The sequence below is a fragment of the Haliotis cracherodii genome, unplaced genomic scaffold (assembly GCF_022045235.1).
Source record: "Haliotis cracherodii isolate W230 unplaced genomic scaffold, xgHalCrac1.p SCAF_16, whole genome shotgun sequence".
NCBI classification, from domain to species: domain Eukaryota; kingdom Metazoa; phylum Mollusca; class Gastropoda; order Lepetellida; family Haliotidae; genus Haliotis; species Haliotis cracherodii.
Genome location: NW_027266271.1, coordinates 16,385,347 through 16,403,744, shown reverse-complemented (window position 1 = coordinate 16,403,744; position 18,398 = coordinate 16,385,347). Strand labels below are relative to the sequence as shown.

Below are 18,398 nucleotides of genomic sequence, written 5' to 3'. Positions count from 1 at the left end.
TTATATATTCAGTATGGTAATATACCATCTTTAGTAGGCGTATATCATGTCAATATCAAAATGACAACAAAGATTATTAATCAGAATTATCCATTTTTGTACCTTAAAAAAATCATCCACTAATCTCTTCACAATAACTAAGTGACGAATTCAAGGATCGGTTCTTTCAAATAGTGTAAGTCTTACATGTCGTATGATTTAGTTACACGTCCTTACCTGACGTTCTCTATATAATACAGCCATGCTCTCAAAGCTCGCTAACAGTTAGTAAAGAATAAATTACCCCTCCTACGTATATTTCTAAAGCGCATTTGAAGACATCGTGTCGAAAGAACCCAGCCAAACTGTATTGAATGAATAATAAAGTCACGTTATGGGCATGGATTAAATTCAGTTGAAGACGTGAACGGTGAAGAGGGTTCGGGAATTAACGCATTGAAGACTAACGTTGGCTTTAAGTGTTCAGCGTAGGAAGACAAGCGTGTGTTATAACCAACTAATGGCAAATAATCTTGTGTTATATGAACATTGCTTCCAACATTCCTTACGAATTAACCTGCAGTCAAGTTCTGGGCGAATTTAATGGTACGTGGTTGCTGATGAATTGAAGATGCTGGGCACAGACAGACAGTGAGGAGGTAGACGATGTAAAGAGTATATATCTATACACCATCTTCTTTAAAGAGGGGTCATGCTCCACGGTTGATTCAAATGTTCAGTAACGGTATACACGTGTATTTTGGCTTTGGTGAAACTGATTTTGCTGTGTTTGTGTAATTAGAGCATAAACATAGCTGGTATTATTATATATATATGTCATATGTTCTGAATTATCTGTCAGGTGTTTGAATGACTTGAACGAGTGAATGAGAACATATATTTGTTTAAAGCCGCTTTTAGAAATATTTGAGTATTATCACTGCTGGCTTCATGTGAGAATGGAACTCCGGCCTTCTGCATGACTAGCGACAACGTTAACCTCTAGGCTACCCTGAACTCGGTGAATCAAATTTGTTGCTACTACTTGTGCTTCTCTCTCTTTCAAAAACGATGTTAAACTTAATTGTAGCTTATTTGAGTTATGGGGCGGTCGGGTAGCCTACTGGTGAAAGCGTTCGCTCGTCACGCCGAGGACCCGGGTTCGATGCCCGACATGGGTACAAAAATGTGTGAAGCCCATTTCTGGTGTCCCCCGACGAGATATGGCTGGCATATTGCTAAAAGCGGCGTAAAACCATACTCACTCACTCCCTTATTTGAGTTATAATGAGCATTCAACATGACTTTGGTGTTTATAAAAGTATTTTTGTCTTCTTTGCAGGTTGCTTTAAGTGTTGTTGACAAATACATACAAGGTGAAGCCTGGACGTAGATCCCCTATTGTAGGCTCTTTTATCTCGGAACAGTGACCCGTGGTCAAGGTGTCCCTTCTATATACGAGATGACCTCGAGTGACCTGACCTTGCTAGGTGACCTAAGTGAGAAGAAAATTCTCGAGGTTTTGAGACAAAGATACAACAACGACGTTATATACGTAAGTAGAGGGTACTTTTGAATGATGTTACATCTAACACCATATTGATCACTGATGTGTGTCAGTGTATGGACTTCCTTTTATGTCCGGTCAATACATACCAGTGAGTGAGTGAGTGAGTGAGTGAGTGAGTGAGTGAGTGGCCCCACCGAATTACCGAATCTTGGGACGTCAATAGTGGTTTTAGGAGTTTTGTTTTGACGCTGAAAGTGTTCCTGAGATTGAGGGTTTATTGGAGTCTGGAGAAACATTATTTGGTGATAAACAAAGTACCGCTTGTGTGATCGTATAGGAATAAATGTACTAAAGTTTTGAAATAAACCCACATGCATCATATCGATGATAAAAAATGAAATTTGACAAATTTTACGTTATACAAAACAGATAAAACAAATTCATATTTAAACTGCGACAATGTAGCCGTTTGTGGAGCCTTTGCTCGACAAAGTTGAGCATTTACAGTTCATGTATATTATTCATATCAATGAATCCCTTAATAAAATATAATAATAAATGTGTGAACGTTGAGTTTGTCAGCACCATACCCGTGCTCGTGGGTTTCATCAAAGTGCTATGCCATTAGTCCTAATGTGTGTGTTTCCTCCTATCACAAAATAAATTGCGCGTTTTGAAGTAGTATCCGAAAATATGTAGAAGTTTCCCGCATAAACTCAAGTCTTTCTCTTGAGTATTAATTGGTGGGCGGTAATTCGGTGTATGGTCCAGAATATGTCTGGCATAGCTTGAATATGTTAATACATATATCTAAACGTAGACGTACGGCTTTATAAGACATGCTCAAAGACGATAGGTAGGTATTCACAACAATTCAGGAATGTACCCAATAAACGTCTCCGTCTTTTGACACCGATATCTTCCTGGTTCCGAATCGGGAAGCACCATATTAAATGAGTCATGTACATTCGATACCATGCTGCACTGTAGCCGGCGTTTTACATTACTGTTAAGATTAGCCGAGTGTCGTCCTGGTGAATGTGGAATGTAATATGCTACAGTATTGCGAGCAACAATGAATGCGAATGGGGTGTTACCTTTTATATGTTTAATGTATAGGTGCCGCAAATGCGTAGAACGAGTGGACGTCACGGGGTTTTCCCTTCAAAGTCACTTTGCAATCGCTTTTCTGTCACGTCTGCATTGTAAAAGATTGTAACCAATGTCACGATTGATCTGTAAATGTGAAACCTACCAGGTGACCTCTTTGCATATTTTTCAGATCGTGATACAATACTTATTGTATTGATAAACGCTATCCATTGTATAATAACTAAATAATAATAATGATAATGATAATAATAATAGTGTGAAGGTGGAGGTTCTTCATGAGAAAATATCAGCACCATACCCGTGCTCGTGGGTTTCACCAAAGTGGTAAACGTCTGAGACCTGCATCACTTCGGGCTTTCCTCCCACATTAAGCTGACACGCCGTGATATAACTGGAATAATGTTAAAAGCGGCATTAAACCCAACTCACTCCCTCACTCATGAGAAAATAGTATTTTGTACACATTAATGTGTCTGGTGATGCTCTTGTGAACCGGGTGCACGGGTGGCGCAGTCGTCTAAGGCGCCGCGATTCGCTGTGCAGAGTTCCGTCTCTTGGGCACGCCAGAAACCTATGATTGTGGGTTCGAATCCGGGTTCGCCCCGATTAGGTTTCTAGGTTTGGCAGCACCATACCCGTTCTCTTGGGTTTCACCGAAGTGGTAAACGTCTGAGACCTGCATCACTTCGGGCTTTCCTCCCACATTAAGCTGACACGTCGTGATATAACTGGAATACTGTTAAAAGCGGCGTTAAACCAACCTCACTCACTCTTGTGAAGCATGTCAAGACTCGTGATAAAAACAAGGCATTCCACAGTTTATTTAAACGAGCCATAATCGCACTGTCAGTGTTGATTTTGTTGATGGTTCTGTACTGCAGGAAGGTACATATATGACTGTCAACCAAGCGATGTGCCGTAGACATTCGGCCCAGACTCAATTTCATTAGGAGAGGCTATCTGAACGAACAGTGTATTGACTTTATGTGCAACCTTGCAGAGTCCTTTGCTTGGATCAAGTCAAATGTTCTGAAAAGTGAAACAGAAGGTTTACTGATTGCTGGTCATGACCAGTCACTTCCCACTCAAAACCGTCAGTGTGTGATTTTGCATCAAAATGTAAATATGAAACGTAGAATATGCATGAATTTAACAAAAAATGTCTATTACATTGTCAGTGGATGCCAAGCCCTGGCACAAACACAGTTTCTTAAACCACATGATGGAGTGGCTCGATCATTGTATTACCATCTTCGCCATGCATATGGTTTTGACACAGGTCAATCCATGGTAAGACCCAGAATATGTAGAGGGCGTCATGGAAAATGATAAATACAAAATTCTTTGGAATATGCCGTTTACAGCCTCAGACATATCCAGACCAACAAACTGGATCTTGTCCTTTTTTTATAAATCCACTGAAATCATATATATCATTGAATTGTCTGTCCCTTTTGACACCAATGTGATTGACAAAATACAGTAAAAACGTGGCGGACCCTGCTTTCGGAATGTCACGCTTGCATCCCAAGTACCACGTTGTCCGACTACTGTATCATATTTCATCAACGTTGTAGCACAAGGAATCAAAGACAGCCATCAACAGGAATGGTATAATACAGCATGCAAATACATCAAATTAGCTACCTATAAAGGATTAGAATATTCACTTAATACAGAATATGACTTGAATTTTGTAACGGCCAGAGAATCGCGACGATTAGTATTCCAGTAAAGGGCATGTGAACATCCTTTAAAAATCATTACAAGACGATGGGAACGACCACCTTATGAAGAAGGAATATGTCAACTATGTGACTTACAAGCAACTGAAACTGAATACAACTTCCTCCTGCTGTGTCCTGCCTACCACAATTCAAGAATTAGATACGATTTCCAGTATACTCTTCCTGCAATGTTACTACAGTAAACTACGGTTATAACGAACTCATAGGGATCACTTATTTTAGTTCGTAATAACCGTAGTTCGTTATAAACGTATATACAGCATATATACAACAAATGACCGGGACTACAACATAAGTTCGTTATATCGGTTAATTTGTTATAAGCGTGCTCGTCATAAACGTAGTTTACTGTATTAAGCAATATAAATTGCTTGTAACTAATAATTTCCTTCTACTAAACAACTGTGTTAAATTAATTAAGACGTCATTGTATCACAGACGAATATTACTTAATGGCCAAATATTATTTCACAATTGTCATCATGTTAATTATATACTTCGTACGTGTGTCGTTCGGCTTCATACCAAAATAAATCAGTGTGATCGCAAAAAAACAGTTAACTATTCATTACATAGAAACTTCAAAAGTTTGTCAATTGTATGATGGCCTATGATGTGTAAATTGTGGCAATGTTCTTCCCATGTCTATGCTGAAACCGTTTTGAAAGCTTTGATGTCCTTCAGTGATGTAACAACTTGTGAGCACGAAACGTGTGACGCTCTTTGAAATCCTGAGTATGCTCGATTGTACCTGAACAGTAGACACCAACGACTGGAGCTGATGGACCATTGCTCAACGTAAAGGGAAAGTGGACTATTGAAAAGTTGGAGCCATCCATCTTGTCACACAGTCATGTTGATAGTTTGTTGTCAAACCCCTGGGAGATATAACGTCCGATTTAACCATAATTGTGTATCTAAAATTTTCTCTGACTAAAGCTTGGAGCCTCTAATCATTGATAGCTGCCTTTCAACCTTGCTGAAGCGTATATCAATAGTGAGTGAGTGAGTGAGGTTTTACGCAGCTTTTAGCAATATTCCAGCAATATCACGGCGGGGGACTCCAGCAATGGGCTTCACACATTTTACCCATGTCGGGAATCGAACCCAGGTCTTCGGCGTGACGAGCTAACGCTGTAACCACTAGGCTACCCGACCGCCCGTATAACAATAGCAATAGTAATTGTAATAGTACGTGTAATAGTAATAGTAATAGCAATAGTAATAGTAATAGTACGTGTAATAGTAATAGTAATAGTACGTGTAATAGTAATAGTAATAGTACGTGTAATAGTAATAGTAATAGTACGTGTAATAGTAATAGTAATAGTAATGTAGCTTCTATAACCATATAACCATTTTTCTTTTACAACACTGTCATGTGTTGAGAACCACGCGACATCACCGGATTTGTTACGATTTTTATTTTAAGCTTGGAAAACGAACATCTCCCATTCCAGGCATCGTAATACTCGTCAACTTTGTTCGACAATCGTAGCTCGGTTCGTGGAACAGGTCCAAGAGTGTGGCGATCCCCATGCATACAACAGAGGCCCTCTGTATATATATTGTCAGTGTACTGCTTATCTTCAACACAAAACCCCACATACATCGTGTATGAAACTCTACGGGGTATAAAAGAACAGGTGTTGCTGTTTTGTAACACGCCTCAATGGTCGTACAGAATACTTGCGAGTCACGAGGATCTTCCTGGTTGGAATGTACTGTGCAGGATGACAAGTCTGGGTAGTGGGTGTACAGCTGGTGTAATGTCATTGTTATAGTTATATCTAACCCATACGGGGGGTATAAAGTAATTGCCACTTTGACATAGATCTTTACGCTTTGTGGATCTGTGTTTATGACAGTTTACAAATAGGATTCCACATGTACATGAATGACACAAGACACACCTTGCCTGCGATAATCAAATACAGTATAATTCGTTTATAACGAACACGCTTATTACGAACTGACGGATATTACGAACATTATTTTTGGTCCCGGCCATTTGCTGTATAGGTGTTGTATATATGCTTATAACGAACTACGGTTATAACGAACTAAATTTTGTGGTCCATTTGAGTTCGTTATAACCGTAGTTTACTGTGCACAGAAACCAGGACCTTACCTCGAGATAGACTTTTTTGAAAGAAAGACTTTAGTTATTGGTTTATGATTCAACCGATTCTCAAAAATGAAAAATAAACAACAATGACTTAATGCATACGGTTTTTGTTCCGTTAAATGCCAACTTACATGTTCACCCATAAGATCCATACAAAAGGTTTAATGATAAATCCAATATTTTACAATAGACAAAAATACGAGACAAGAGCTTAGTTAACAATACACATATTCTAACATATAAATTCAGATATCCTTTTGAGAAAATATTTAATAAGATAGCGGAGAGTAATATGGTCACGTGACACTTTTTTAACTTTAAATTATTTTTAAGATTATTGTGTATCAATAATGTCTCTCAAAACAGTTTCACATTCACATCATAAACTGGGGGCAAAAGAAAGTGTACCAAGTTCGTTTTTTTAATGTGATTGAAAATTGAAAGAACTGTTCATAAATTTGATCATTTAACCATCACCATTCCTGCAACAGATTGTAAATTAATCTGTGGCTGGGTAATTATGTGTAAAAATACATTGGTTCAAAGAAGACGTGGAAAGGAAATGAATTTGCAACCACGTGATCCCTACCATGTTTGAATGTTGTAAATTCGTGCGGAAAAGTAAATTTAATTGTGTCTAAGATCCCATCAGTAGTTGTGTGTTAAGAATTTAAAAAAACCAAATCAAATTAAAAGTTTTGAATCAGATTATATTTTATAAAATAAAACCATGTAGAAGTATTCTCTGAATGCCGACTAAGCGCATGAACAGTTAATTGTTTTGGACGTAATATCGATATAATATGTAATATCTCAATGACTTGAGATAGTTTCAACGTACAATAAAATCAACTGAGAGATGTCTTTTGCTCCGTATTTTACATTTATTATTCAAACTGAACAAGCCGTCTTGTACGTTATGTATATTAACAAACCACTTAAAAAATAACGAATTTTGCATTTTCAAATTAGTTTTGTTATTATGATTTATGTTGCGACAGTGCATTAGATAATGATATGATATTCGAGAGAGGTAATTGTTAACGTAAAGTTCATGGTCACCAATTAACATTCCCATAATCGTCGTCATGATATGTATAGAAACCGAGATCTTTGTAAATTAAAATTGTTGCTTGTACTGTATTGGTTTTTGTTTAATCTGTTTACAGACTCGGTGTGGAGATGTTCTTCTGTCTATCAATCCCTTCAAAGAGCTGCCCATATATGATAAAAAGGTATGTATAAAAACTTAAAGCTGTATTTTGAATATGATATCGTCATCGAAACATGATTACATTCCCCTATCAACCAAAGTGCTTGAAAACACAGGTGATACACACATGGACTTACTGACGTTTCCGGCTTGTTTCAACAAATGTATGTCACTGTGTGAACTAATTAACTATAACAAACAATTTGCCATATTCTCACATCTTCACTCCGCCTCTCACATCAACCAATAAAAAGCATATTCATGACTAACACGTAACTCAATTAACCACTGTAACAGAACCAGACTGTCCAATACTTGGTGCCATGCCGCTATTCGTGCTACCCCCTTAACGTCTTTGATATATCTCAGGATCACTCACACACTCTGTGGTTTCAGCACCACCACCAGTACGCCTGGCAGACGCTGAAACATGACCAGCATCCCCATGTATTCCACGTTGCAGCCGCCGCCTTCTGCCGACTGAAGGAGTCACATACCAACCAGGTCGGTTTCTTACTGAAGCAGCGTCAAACGACTCAAACGAATATTGGTTGATGAAGGATACAACATTCAAAGCATCAGTAAAGCTTTCAAAACGTTTTATGGCATACATCTGCAGCACATTTCCCAATGTGACGCAACAGCCAAAAAGAATGTGTCAGATGCAATTCCCCATTTTGACTTTTATCATAACAAATTATGTTACCGTGTTTCATCATGTAAATAATTGACTTGCCTTTGCATGTGTTTGTAACGGTGCACCGCTGGGACAGGAAACGCTCACCTTTTCGCGAACACCAGTAATCATCTCTATTTGATTGTGATTCATAAACACATGTTGCTGATATAGTCGGAAGCAGACAATGTATTCTGCTTTCAACCGAGAAATATTACGATCATGGAGATGGTCATCTTTCCGAGGCAAGAGAGTTAACTGACTTTAAAAGTCCAGTTTCCACCCTTGCCGAACTAGGCTGGAATTCCTGGGCTCGATCGTAGCGCCACTAATGGCGAGTTATGTCCCTTCTATGCCTCTCCTATGGACCACTCAGATTCCGCCTCTCGTATCACTTGCATTTGCTTCAAACTGAATGGCGGCGCTGATCGATAATCTTGATCCTATATTGTGATGAAATAGGTCTTACATCGCGAAGTGCATCAAATCACGTGAGCACCTTGATTAAAAACATGAAAAGATTTGGAAAATATATGTTGACAATGAGTTAGCGGTGCAAACTTCATAATACCAGCTTAATTCGGAAAGGGTGGAAACTGGACTTTTATAGTCAGTTAACTCACTTGCCTCGGGAAGTTTGGAAATGGTGTTCGTCGCTTTTATTTACATTGTTTGGTAATATCCATCCCTGCATTATTCGCGATCCCAATTTTTACAGGCAACAATTAGCTCACAATAGATGGCAACTGTCCTCTACAGAACCTTCATCACAACCGGAGGGTTTGTTCAGATCTAACAATGTGTGTCCTTGTGATGGCGTTATCTAAAAATTGTTTCAACATGAAATATCGTCTATGGGTTTGTCTCAAGGTATAATTAAAGGGGAACCAAATGTAGCGGCCATAAAGTTTCCGACTCCCGTAATGGGATTCGAACCACGGACCTTCTGATCCGAGATCGGACGCCTTGTCCACATGACCAAAGAGGTTAACCCCGTCAGCAAGCTGACAAGGTAAGGATGTCATCTGTGGGACGACTCCACGCCCTGCTACATACTCCCCCGTCAACAGAAGGCACGTCCCGGGCCGCATGGTAGGGTACTGAGGCTTACTTTGTTCAAATTTAATATGAACGTGCTCAGCCCCACGTTGGGCGCCAATGTAGCGGCCATAAAATTTCCAAGTCCCGTGATGGGATTCGAACCACGGACCTTCTGATCCGAGGTCGGACGCCTTGTTCACATGACCAAAGAGGTTAACCCCGTCAGCAAGCTGACAAGGTAAGGATGTCACAAATTGATTCACATTTACTCTATATTTACATTATACCTGATGTGTGCCTTCAGATTGTGTTGGTGTCTGGCGAGTCTGGGTCAGGCAAGACAGAGAACACCAAATACATGGTGAAACATTTGATGCAGATAAGTGGCCACTCCCAAAATGGTTTACATGAAAGAATATTGGAGGTGAGTGTAATTGTGGTTACATGTGTCCTTTTCTAGCAAAATTGTCAGAATAATAATTAAACATATCTTGTTGGTTATAGTAAAAACACCAACGGCAGTATTTGTTTAAGGTTGGTTGGCTGGTTGGTTGGTATGTTGTTTAACGCCGCACTCAGCAATATTCCAGCTATATGACGGCGTTCTGTAAATAATCGAGTCTGGACCAGACAATCCAGTGATTGATATCATGAGCATCGATCCGCGCAATTGGGATCAATGACATGCATCAACCAAGTCAGCGAGCCTGACCAACCGATTCCGTTAGTCGCCTTTTACGACAAGCATAGTCACCTTTTACGGCAAGCATGGGTTGCTGAAGACCTATTCTACCAGGGAATCTTCACGGGTCACTTGTTTAAGGAATAAGACATGCATTGGCTTTGACATAGTTTTTAGTTATATCCAGCCGCAATTCATTTATTTACGATCTGAAATAGCTATTGCAAAAATGTGAAACATATTTTTACTTGTTTTGAAGTTTTATATATTTTGTCCTAAGGTCAACCCTCTACTGACGGCATTCGGCAATGCAAAAACAAACCTCAACCACAACTCAAGTAGATTCGCAAAATATCTTCAGTTTAACGTCTCCACAGATGGCAGTATTCAAGGAGGTACATAATATCACCACACCTTGGATTGATGAACAAATGATTAGGAAATGAAAGAGTGAATTTGTATATTAAAGCCGCTTTTAACAGTTATATTACCTCGTGTCAGTTTGATGTGTGAGGAAGTCCGAAGTGATGCAGGCATTTGACGTTTACCAGTTTAGTGACAGGTGGCAGGTCGGGTTGATTGATTGAGTGAGTGAGTGGCAGGTCGGGTTGATTGAGGGAGTGAGTGGCAGGTCGGGTTGATTGAGGGAGTGAGTGGCAGGTCGGGTAGATTGAGGGAGTGAGTGGCAGGTCGGGTTGATTGAGGGAGTGAGTGGCAGGTTGGGTTGATTGAGTGAGTGAGTGAGTGAGTGAGTGGCAGGTCGGGTTGATTGAGTGAGTGGCAGGTCGGGTTGATTGAGTGATTGAGTGAGTGAGTGAGTGAGTGGCAGGTCGGGTTGATTGAGTGAGTGAGTGAGTGAGTGGCAGGTCGGGTTGATTGAGTGAGTGAGTGAGTGGCAGGTCGGGTTGATTGAGTGAGTGACTGGCAGGTCGGGTTGAGTGAGTGAGTGAGTGGCAGGTTGGGTTGATTGATTGAGTGAGTGATTGAGTGAGTGAGTGAGTGGCAGGTCGGGTTGAGTGAGTGAGTGAGTGGCAGGTCGGGTTGAGTGAGTGAGTGAGTGAGTGAGTGAGTGAGTGGCAGGTCGGGTTGATTGAGTGATTGAGTGAGTGAGTGAGTGGCAGGTCGGGTTGATTGAGTGAGTGAGTGAGTGGCAGGTCGGGTTGATTGAGTGAGTGAGTGGCAGGTCGGGTTGATTGAGTGAGTGAGTGAGTGAGTGGCAGGTCGGGTTGATTGAGTGAGTGAGTGAGTGGCAGGTCGGGTTGAGTGAGTGAGTGAGTGGCAGGTTGGGTTGATTGAGTGAGTGAGTGAGTGAGTGAGTGAGTGAGTGAGTGAGTGAGTGAGTGAGTGAGTGAGTGAGTGGCAGGTCGGGTTGAGTGAGTGAGTGAGTGAGTGAGTGGCAGGTCGGGTTGATTGATTGAGTGAGTGGCAGGTCGGGTTGATTGATTGATTGATTGAGTGAGTGAGTGAGTGAGTGGCAGGTCGGGTTGAGTGAGTGAGTGAGTGAGTGCAACATCACGGCAGAGCTCCCAAGGAATGCGCATCACCATTGGACCTCTATGTGAAATCATCCCTACCTTTGTAAAATCGAGGCGAGTTAATACTCTAATATTCTGATATTATTTTCTCCCTTATTTCAGTTACCATCAAGGACTACATGTTGGAGAAGACGCGCGTGGTTCACCAGGCACAGGGCGAGGGCAACTTCCACATCTTCTACAGCTTCCTGGCTGGACTGGCTGATAATGAGAGGACAGCCTGGTCGATGAGGGAAGATGCTACTTTCAGGTACAATGACACTAAACTGACACACTTTACTGCGAGATAGCTGATGATTCATTATAGTCATGATGATATGGATTTATTGGCTGAATATTTTTACATGGATTTCAACTTCCGTTTCTTTCAATACGACGTTTCGGTACAAATGCGGTTAAGTTTACCAACCACGTCATACAAACTGGGTACGTCATGGTCAAATTGTACAGAGACACAGCAAAACAGGCAAGCTGGCAAACTAGCTAGAATTATTTTTAAAAAAAAACAACTTTAAAAGCTTAATGAAGCCCACGACGTCCAGCATGACCCCAATTAAACTTGAAATAATTGGAAAAAAACAGCGAAGTTTTAACATAAATCCCTACACTGATATTTTAGAAAGAAACAAGTGGGATTTGTTTATCGTACAATAAAACACTGCAGGTAGAATAAACCATAAGGGGAGCAGCCCCCGAGTGGTTTATTATCCATAATATGTACATTATGTACAGCCTCTTTAAGGATGTTGATAAAATGTACAAGCTTTAAAACAAATTCCCCGAAATTTAATAATGATGAATAGAATCCGACCTCGGAAATGTCGGACAGGTCCATTTAAAGAACAGGTGGGTTAAGTTTGTTATTTACTTCTAATGTTGATTGCCATATCTCTCCCATTGCTGATGCGATTGTTGGCCTCTGCGTTTATGTGCGTAGGCCAGCTACATATATGAGGGAAACTTACCAGACACCTCTTTATATATAAAGTCGTCCAGTCATCAAGTTGCCAGCGCATATTCGAATCTCAAGAGGGGGCACGGGTGGCCCAGGCGCCGCGATTCGCTGTGCAGAGTTGCGTCCCTTGAACACGCCAGAAACCTATGATTGTGGGTTCGAATCCCGGTTCGCCCCGATTATGTTTCTAGGTTTGTCAGCACCATACCCGTGCTCGTGGATTTCACCGAAGTGGTAAACGTCTGAGACCTGCATCACTTTTGGCTTTCCTCCCACATTAAGCTGACACGCCATGATATAACTGGAATACTGTTAAAAGCGGCGTTAAGCCCAACTCACTCACTCACTCACTCGAATCTCAAGAAATGACGTCATGATGGAACAATGCTTTATCGATACATAAACCATTGTTCTTTGCGATCTATCTTATACACAAGTGTATAGGGTAGAACCTATCACGCCTCTGCAAGTCTTTCAACTCTGAGGCAGTGTCCTGAAGTAGCTTCAAGATCTAAGGGGCGTAACTCTTCGTTTTTTTGTTTGTATGCCCATGCCTTAACACCAGCGTGTGGTAGTCTCGCTGCATGGCACCACTGCTGCATGGAAATTCAAGGGGTATAACTCTTTCATCCTTGAGCGATTCATGTTAATGTTGAAGTCAGCCCAACTGATCAGTGAGTGTGAGTGAGTGAGGTTTTACGCCGCTTTTAGCAATATTCCAGCAATATCACGGCAGGGGACACCAGAAATGGGCTTCACACATTGTACCCATGTCGGGAATTGAACCCAGGTCTTCGGCGTGATGAGCGAACGCTTTAACCACTAGGCTACCCGACCGCCCCCCAACTGATCAGTGGTGGGTGAGTTGAGTTGTATGCCACTGTATGGCAATATGTCTGCCATATCAGGTTGGGGGATCGGACACCACATGGTACCCATTTGGACATTGAACGCTGGTCATCGGCATGACCATCCAACTGGGCCCTCCTTCGTCCCACTTGGTCATAGGCTTAATGAGCGAACACTACGGTGTTTGTTATTATGACAAGGTCATTTAAGTTGATATCGAGTTATGCTTAGTTAAGGACAGGGATAATTAAGTTCATATAGAGTTATGCTTAGTTCGTGAAAAGCGCGCTGGTTTGAAACTGAACGGTCACGCAAAAGAAACTACATGTATAAACTTGAAAATTGGATTTGACCAAACAAATACAAACGTCATCAAAACGTTTGTAAGCTGAAAACAATCGCCGAAACACTGCCAAAACACAACTATGATACCCGTTTCAACGACATAACAATCGAATAACCATTTCTTGTTACTTTCATTTTTAGCCACCACCAAACAAGGATGCATAATTTGTTTTGTCCGGCAGTTTATGTGACGATACTTCCAGGGCCTTTATGTCATTGGTAGTACAACCGTAATGACGTCATCATGGATGCCATAATGGCAAGGATATGGCGTCCCTAATGTCATTGCCATAACAATCTCTTTAAGATCTATGTCATGTCATAGACAAGTATAAAATGTGTATGGACAATGGATTGTAAAACAAGAAACAAGAAATAGTTATTATGATATGTCGACTAGGACATCAAGACATCATTGATAGAAGCACTGGCATTGGTGTAAATAATTGTTTTTATATCAACCAAATGATATTACCACTATGGTACTGGTAAGACATCATGATTTGCATTGATAGAAGCACTGACATTGGTGTAAATAATTGTTTTTATATTAGCCAAAAAATATTACCACTATGGTACTGGTAAGACATCATGATTTGCATTGATAGAAGCACTGACATTGGTGTAAATAATTGTTTTTATATAAACCAAATGATATTACCACTATGGCACAGGTATGACATCCTGATTTGCATTGATAGAAGCACTGACATTGGTGTAAATAATTGTTTTTTATATTAGCCAAATGATATTACCACTATGGAACTGGTATGACATCCTGATTTGCATTGATAGAAGCACTGACATTGGTGTAAATAATTGTTTTTTATATTAGCCAAATGATATTACCACTATGGAACTGGTATGACATCCTGATTTGCATTGATAGAAGCACTGACATTGATGTAAATAATTGTTTTTATATTAGCCAAATGATATTACCACTATGGAACTGGTATGACATCATGATTTGCATTGATAGAAGCACTGACATTGGTGTAAATAATTGTTTTTTATATTAGCCAAATGATATTACCACTATGGAACTGGTATGACATCATGATTTGCATTGATAGAAGCACTGACATTGATGTAAATAATTGTTTTTATATTAGCCAAATGATATTACCACTATGGCACTGATATGACATCATGATTTGCATTGATAGAAGCACTGACATTGGTGTAAATAATTGTTTTTATATTAACCAAATGATATTACGACTATGGTACTGGTAAGACATCATGATTTTCATTGATAGAAGCATTGACATTGGTGTAAATAATTGTTTTTATATTAGCCGAATGATATTACCACTATGGTACTGGTATGACATCCTGATTTGCATTGATAGAAGCACAGACATTGGTGTAAATAAATGTTTTTATATTAGCCAAATGATATTACCACTATGGCACTGATATGACATCATGATTTGCATTGATAGAAGCACTGACATTGGTGTAAATAATTGTTTTTATATTAGCCAAATGATATTACCACTATGGCACTGATATGACATCATGATTTGCATTGATAGAAGCACAGACATTGGTGTAAATAATTGTTTTTATATTAACCAAATGATATTACGACTATGGTACTGGTAAGACATCATGATTTTCATTGATAGAAGCATTGACATTGGTGTAAATAATTGTTTTTATATTAGCCGAATGATATTACGACTATGGTACTGGTATGACATCCTGATTTGCATTGATAGAAGCACTGACATTGGTGTAAATAATTGTTTTTATATTAGCCAAATGATATTACAACTATGGCACTGATATGACATCATGATTTGCATTGATAGAAGCACTGACATTGGTGTAAATAATTGTTTTTATATTTGCCAAATGATATTACCACTATGGAACTGGTATGACATCATGATTTGCATTGATAGAAGCACAGACATTGGTGTAAATAATTGTTTTTATATTAGCCAAATGATATTACCACTATGGCACTGATATGACATCATGATTTGCATTGATAGAAGCACAGACATTGGTGTAAATAATTGTTTTTATATTAGCCAAATGATATTACCACTATGGCACTGGTATGACATCATGATTTGCATTGATAGAAGCACTGACATTGGTGTAAATAATTGTTTTTATATTTGCCAAATGATATTACCACTATGGCACTGGTATGACATCATGATTTGCATTGATAGAAGCACAGACATTGGTGTAAATAATTGTTTTTATATTAGCCAAATGATATTACCACTATGGCACTGATATGACATCATGATTTGCATTGATAGAAGCACAGACATTGGTGTAAATAATTGTTTTTATATTAGCCAAATGATATTACCACTATGGCACTGATATGACATCATGATTTGCATTGATAGAAGCACAGACATTGGTGTAAATAATTGTTTTTATATTAGCCAAATGATATTACCACTATGGCACTGGTATGACATCATGATTTGCATTGATAGAAGCACAGACATTGGTGTAAATAATTGTTTTTATATTAGCCAAATGATATTACCACTATGGCACTGGTATGACATCATGATTTGCATTGATAGAAGCACAGACATTGGTGTAAATAATTGTTTTTATATTAGCCAAATGATATTACCACTATGGCACTGGTATGACATCATGATTTTCATTGATAGAAGCACAGACATTGGTGTAAATAATTGTTTTTATATTAGCTAAATGATATTTCCACTATGGCACTGGTATGACGTCATAATATTTCAGTAGCATGGTGCTTGGTAGTTTCTCAGAGAAACATGTTCTTGTCAACATCCGAGAAACTCATTTGCCATTGTAGTAAACTTCTCTTTGTAACTATTCTGTCATATTCGTTCTTCTCTCAGAATCGCTGACGTCAGTCGTAGGAACTCTAAGATCAACGACGCCAAGACGTACAAAGAATGCATGCGGATCATGGAGAATGTCGGTCTCACAGGAGAGGTAACTGATAGAAACGATAGGTTGAGAACGGCAGCTCGCAACGTCCATAAGATATCAATGGATGCAGGAGGATGTCGAAAAGAGAAATCAGACAAAAATGACTGTTTTTGTAAAGAAACTGTCTCTTATTCCAATAGCATATAGTAATTTTTGAAATGTCATTGGGGTCATATTTCATAAAAAGTATGTGAATGCGTGAGTGTATGTGTTTGCGTGTTTGCGTGTGCATGTGTGTGGTGGATGGGTGGTACTTCTGTTCACCCAAAGGTAACGATGATTTGTCTTCTACAATTGACAGTAGTCATGAAGACGTTATATCATTGATATTTACCATCCTTGATACATGCGTGTTAAGCATTTTATTGCATCAACTTTCCTGTATCATAGGAGAGGGAAAACGTGAAAGTGGTGCTGGCTGCAATCCTTCACTTAACTAACATAGAATTCCTTGAAGATGAGGATAACGCCCCCTATGTAGAGGAGGAACAGCATCTTGGTATAGGTAGGTGTACAGTTCATTCTAGTACAGACACGACCACATCATGATAGACAACACTTGGTGATGTCTTGATGTCCTAATCGACATGATATAATAACTATTTCTTGTTTCTTGTTTTACTGTACATCATCCCCCAAGTATAAAAATGATGCATAACCATTTGGAGTATCCAATGGTTTGGAGCTTAATTTAAAACAAAAATATATGTGGAATAAATGTCGGAATAGCAATTGACACAAAATGAGAAAATTCTAGTTTGGTTATGGAAACGATTTATGATTTTTTTTAAAAGTCAAACAGATTATAAAAGTTCTCTGTCTGACTAATGAGAAAAGGTGGACTTTAATTCAAATATGTCCACATTTTGTTCACGAAATGTCATACTAAAATTATGTTCGTCGAACCATGCATCGCCACTTTATGAAATTCATTTAAGTAACATCGTATGTTGTTGATGGGTATTTGTACTTCCAGTGTGCAGTCTCTTGGACACCAACTCTGAAGATGTTGCCAAAGCCCTTGTTACCAAGAAAATAGCCATACCAGGAGAAGGTACCTATGAATGATGGAATTGAATGCTTTTGAATCTGAGTATTGCTTCAAATAGAGGGACGGTCGGGTAGCTTGTGGTTAATACCGACATGGGTACAATGTGTGAAGCCCATTTCTGGTGTCCCCCCGCCGTGATATTGCTGGAATATTGCTAAAAGCGGCGTAAAACCAAACACACTCACTCACTCACTTGAAATAGAATGCCCTGTGTATGAAACAGTAAATAGCACATGTTTATTTGTTTGTTTGTTGCTTAACGCCGCACTGAGAAATAGTCCAGCTATATGACGGCGGTCTATAGATAATCGAGTCTGGACCAAACAATCCATTGATTATATCGAGAACATCTATCCAGGCAATTGGGATACGGTGGCACGCATCAGCAAAGTCAGCGAGTCTGACGCCCCGATCACGTTAGTCGCCTCTTACGACAAGCATAGTCGCCTCTTACGACGAGCATGGGTTACTGAAGACCTATTCTAACCCGGATCTTCACATATTTATTTCTTTAAAACGATATTGATTTTCTCTATTTTAGTTTGTAGTATTAGAATCCGGGTTAGAATAGCTCGTCAGTAAACCATGCTTGCCGTAAGAGGCGACTATGCCTGT

At 39.4% G+C, this 18,398-nt stretch overlaps 1 protein-coding gene across 1 annotated transcript in view; it reads left to right on the top strand.

Annotated features, from left to right (window-relative positions):
- The first annotated feature begins 410 nt into the window (after positions 1-410).
- Positions 411-18,398, top strand: part of LOC139463593 (chitin synthase chs-1-like) — a 38,901-nt gene continuing 20,913 nt past the window's right edge. The window contains exons 1-10 of the mRNA XM_071244864.1: positions 411-638; positions 1,322-1,534; positions 7,648-7,713; positions 8,088-8,195; positions 9,713-9,832; positions 10,371-10,485; positions 11,728-11,875; positions 16,639-16,735; positions 17,123-17,237; positions 17,709-17,786. Coding sequence (XP_071100965.1) covers positions 1,442-1,534; positions 7,648-7,713; positions 8,088-8,195; positions 9,713-9,832; positions 10,371-10,485; positions 11,728-11,875; positions 16,639-16,735; positions 17,123-17,237; positions 17,709-17,786 — 940 coding nt within the window. The 5' untranslated portion in view covers positions 411-638; positions 1,322-1,441. The remainder of the gene's footprint in view (positions 639-1,321; positions 1,535-7,647; positions 7,714-8,087; positions 8,196-9,712; positions 9,833-10,370; positions 10,486-11,727; positions 11,876-16,638; positions 16,736-17,122; positions 17,238-17,708; positions 17,787-18,398) is intronic.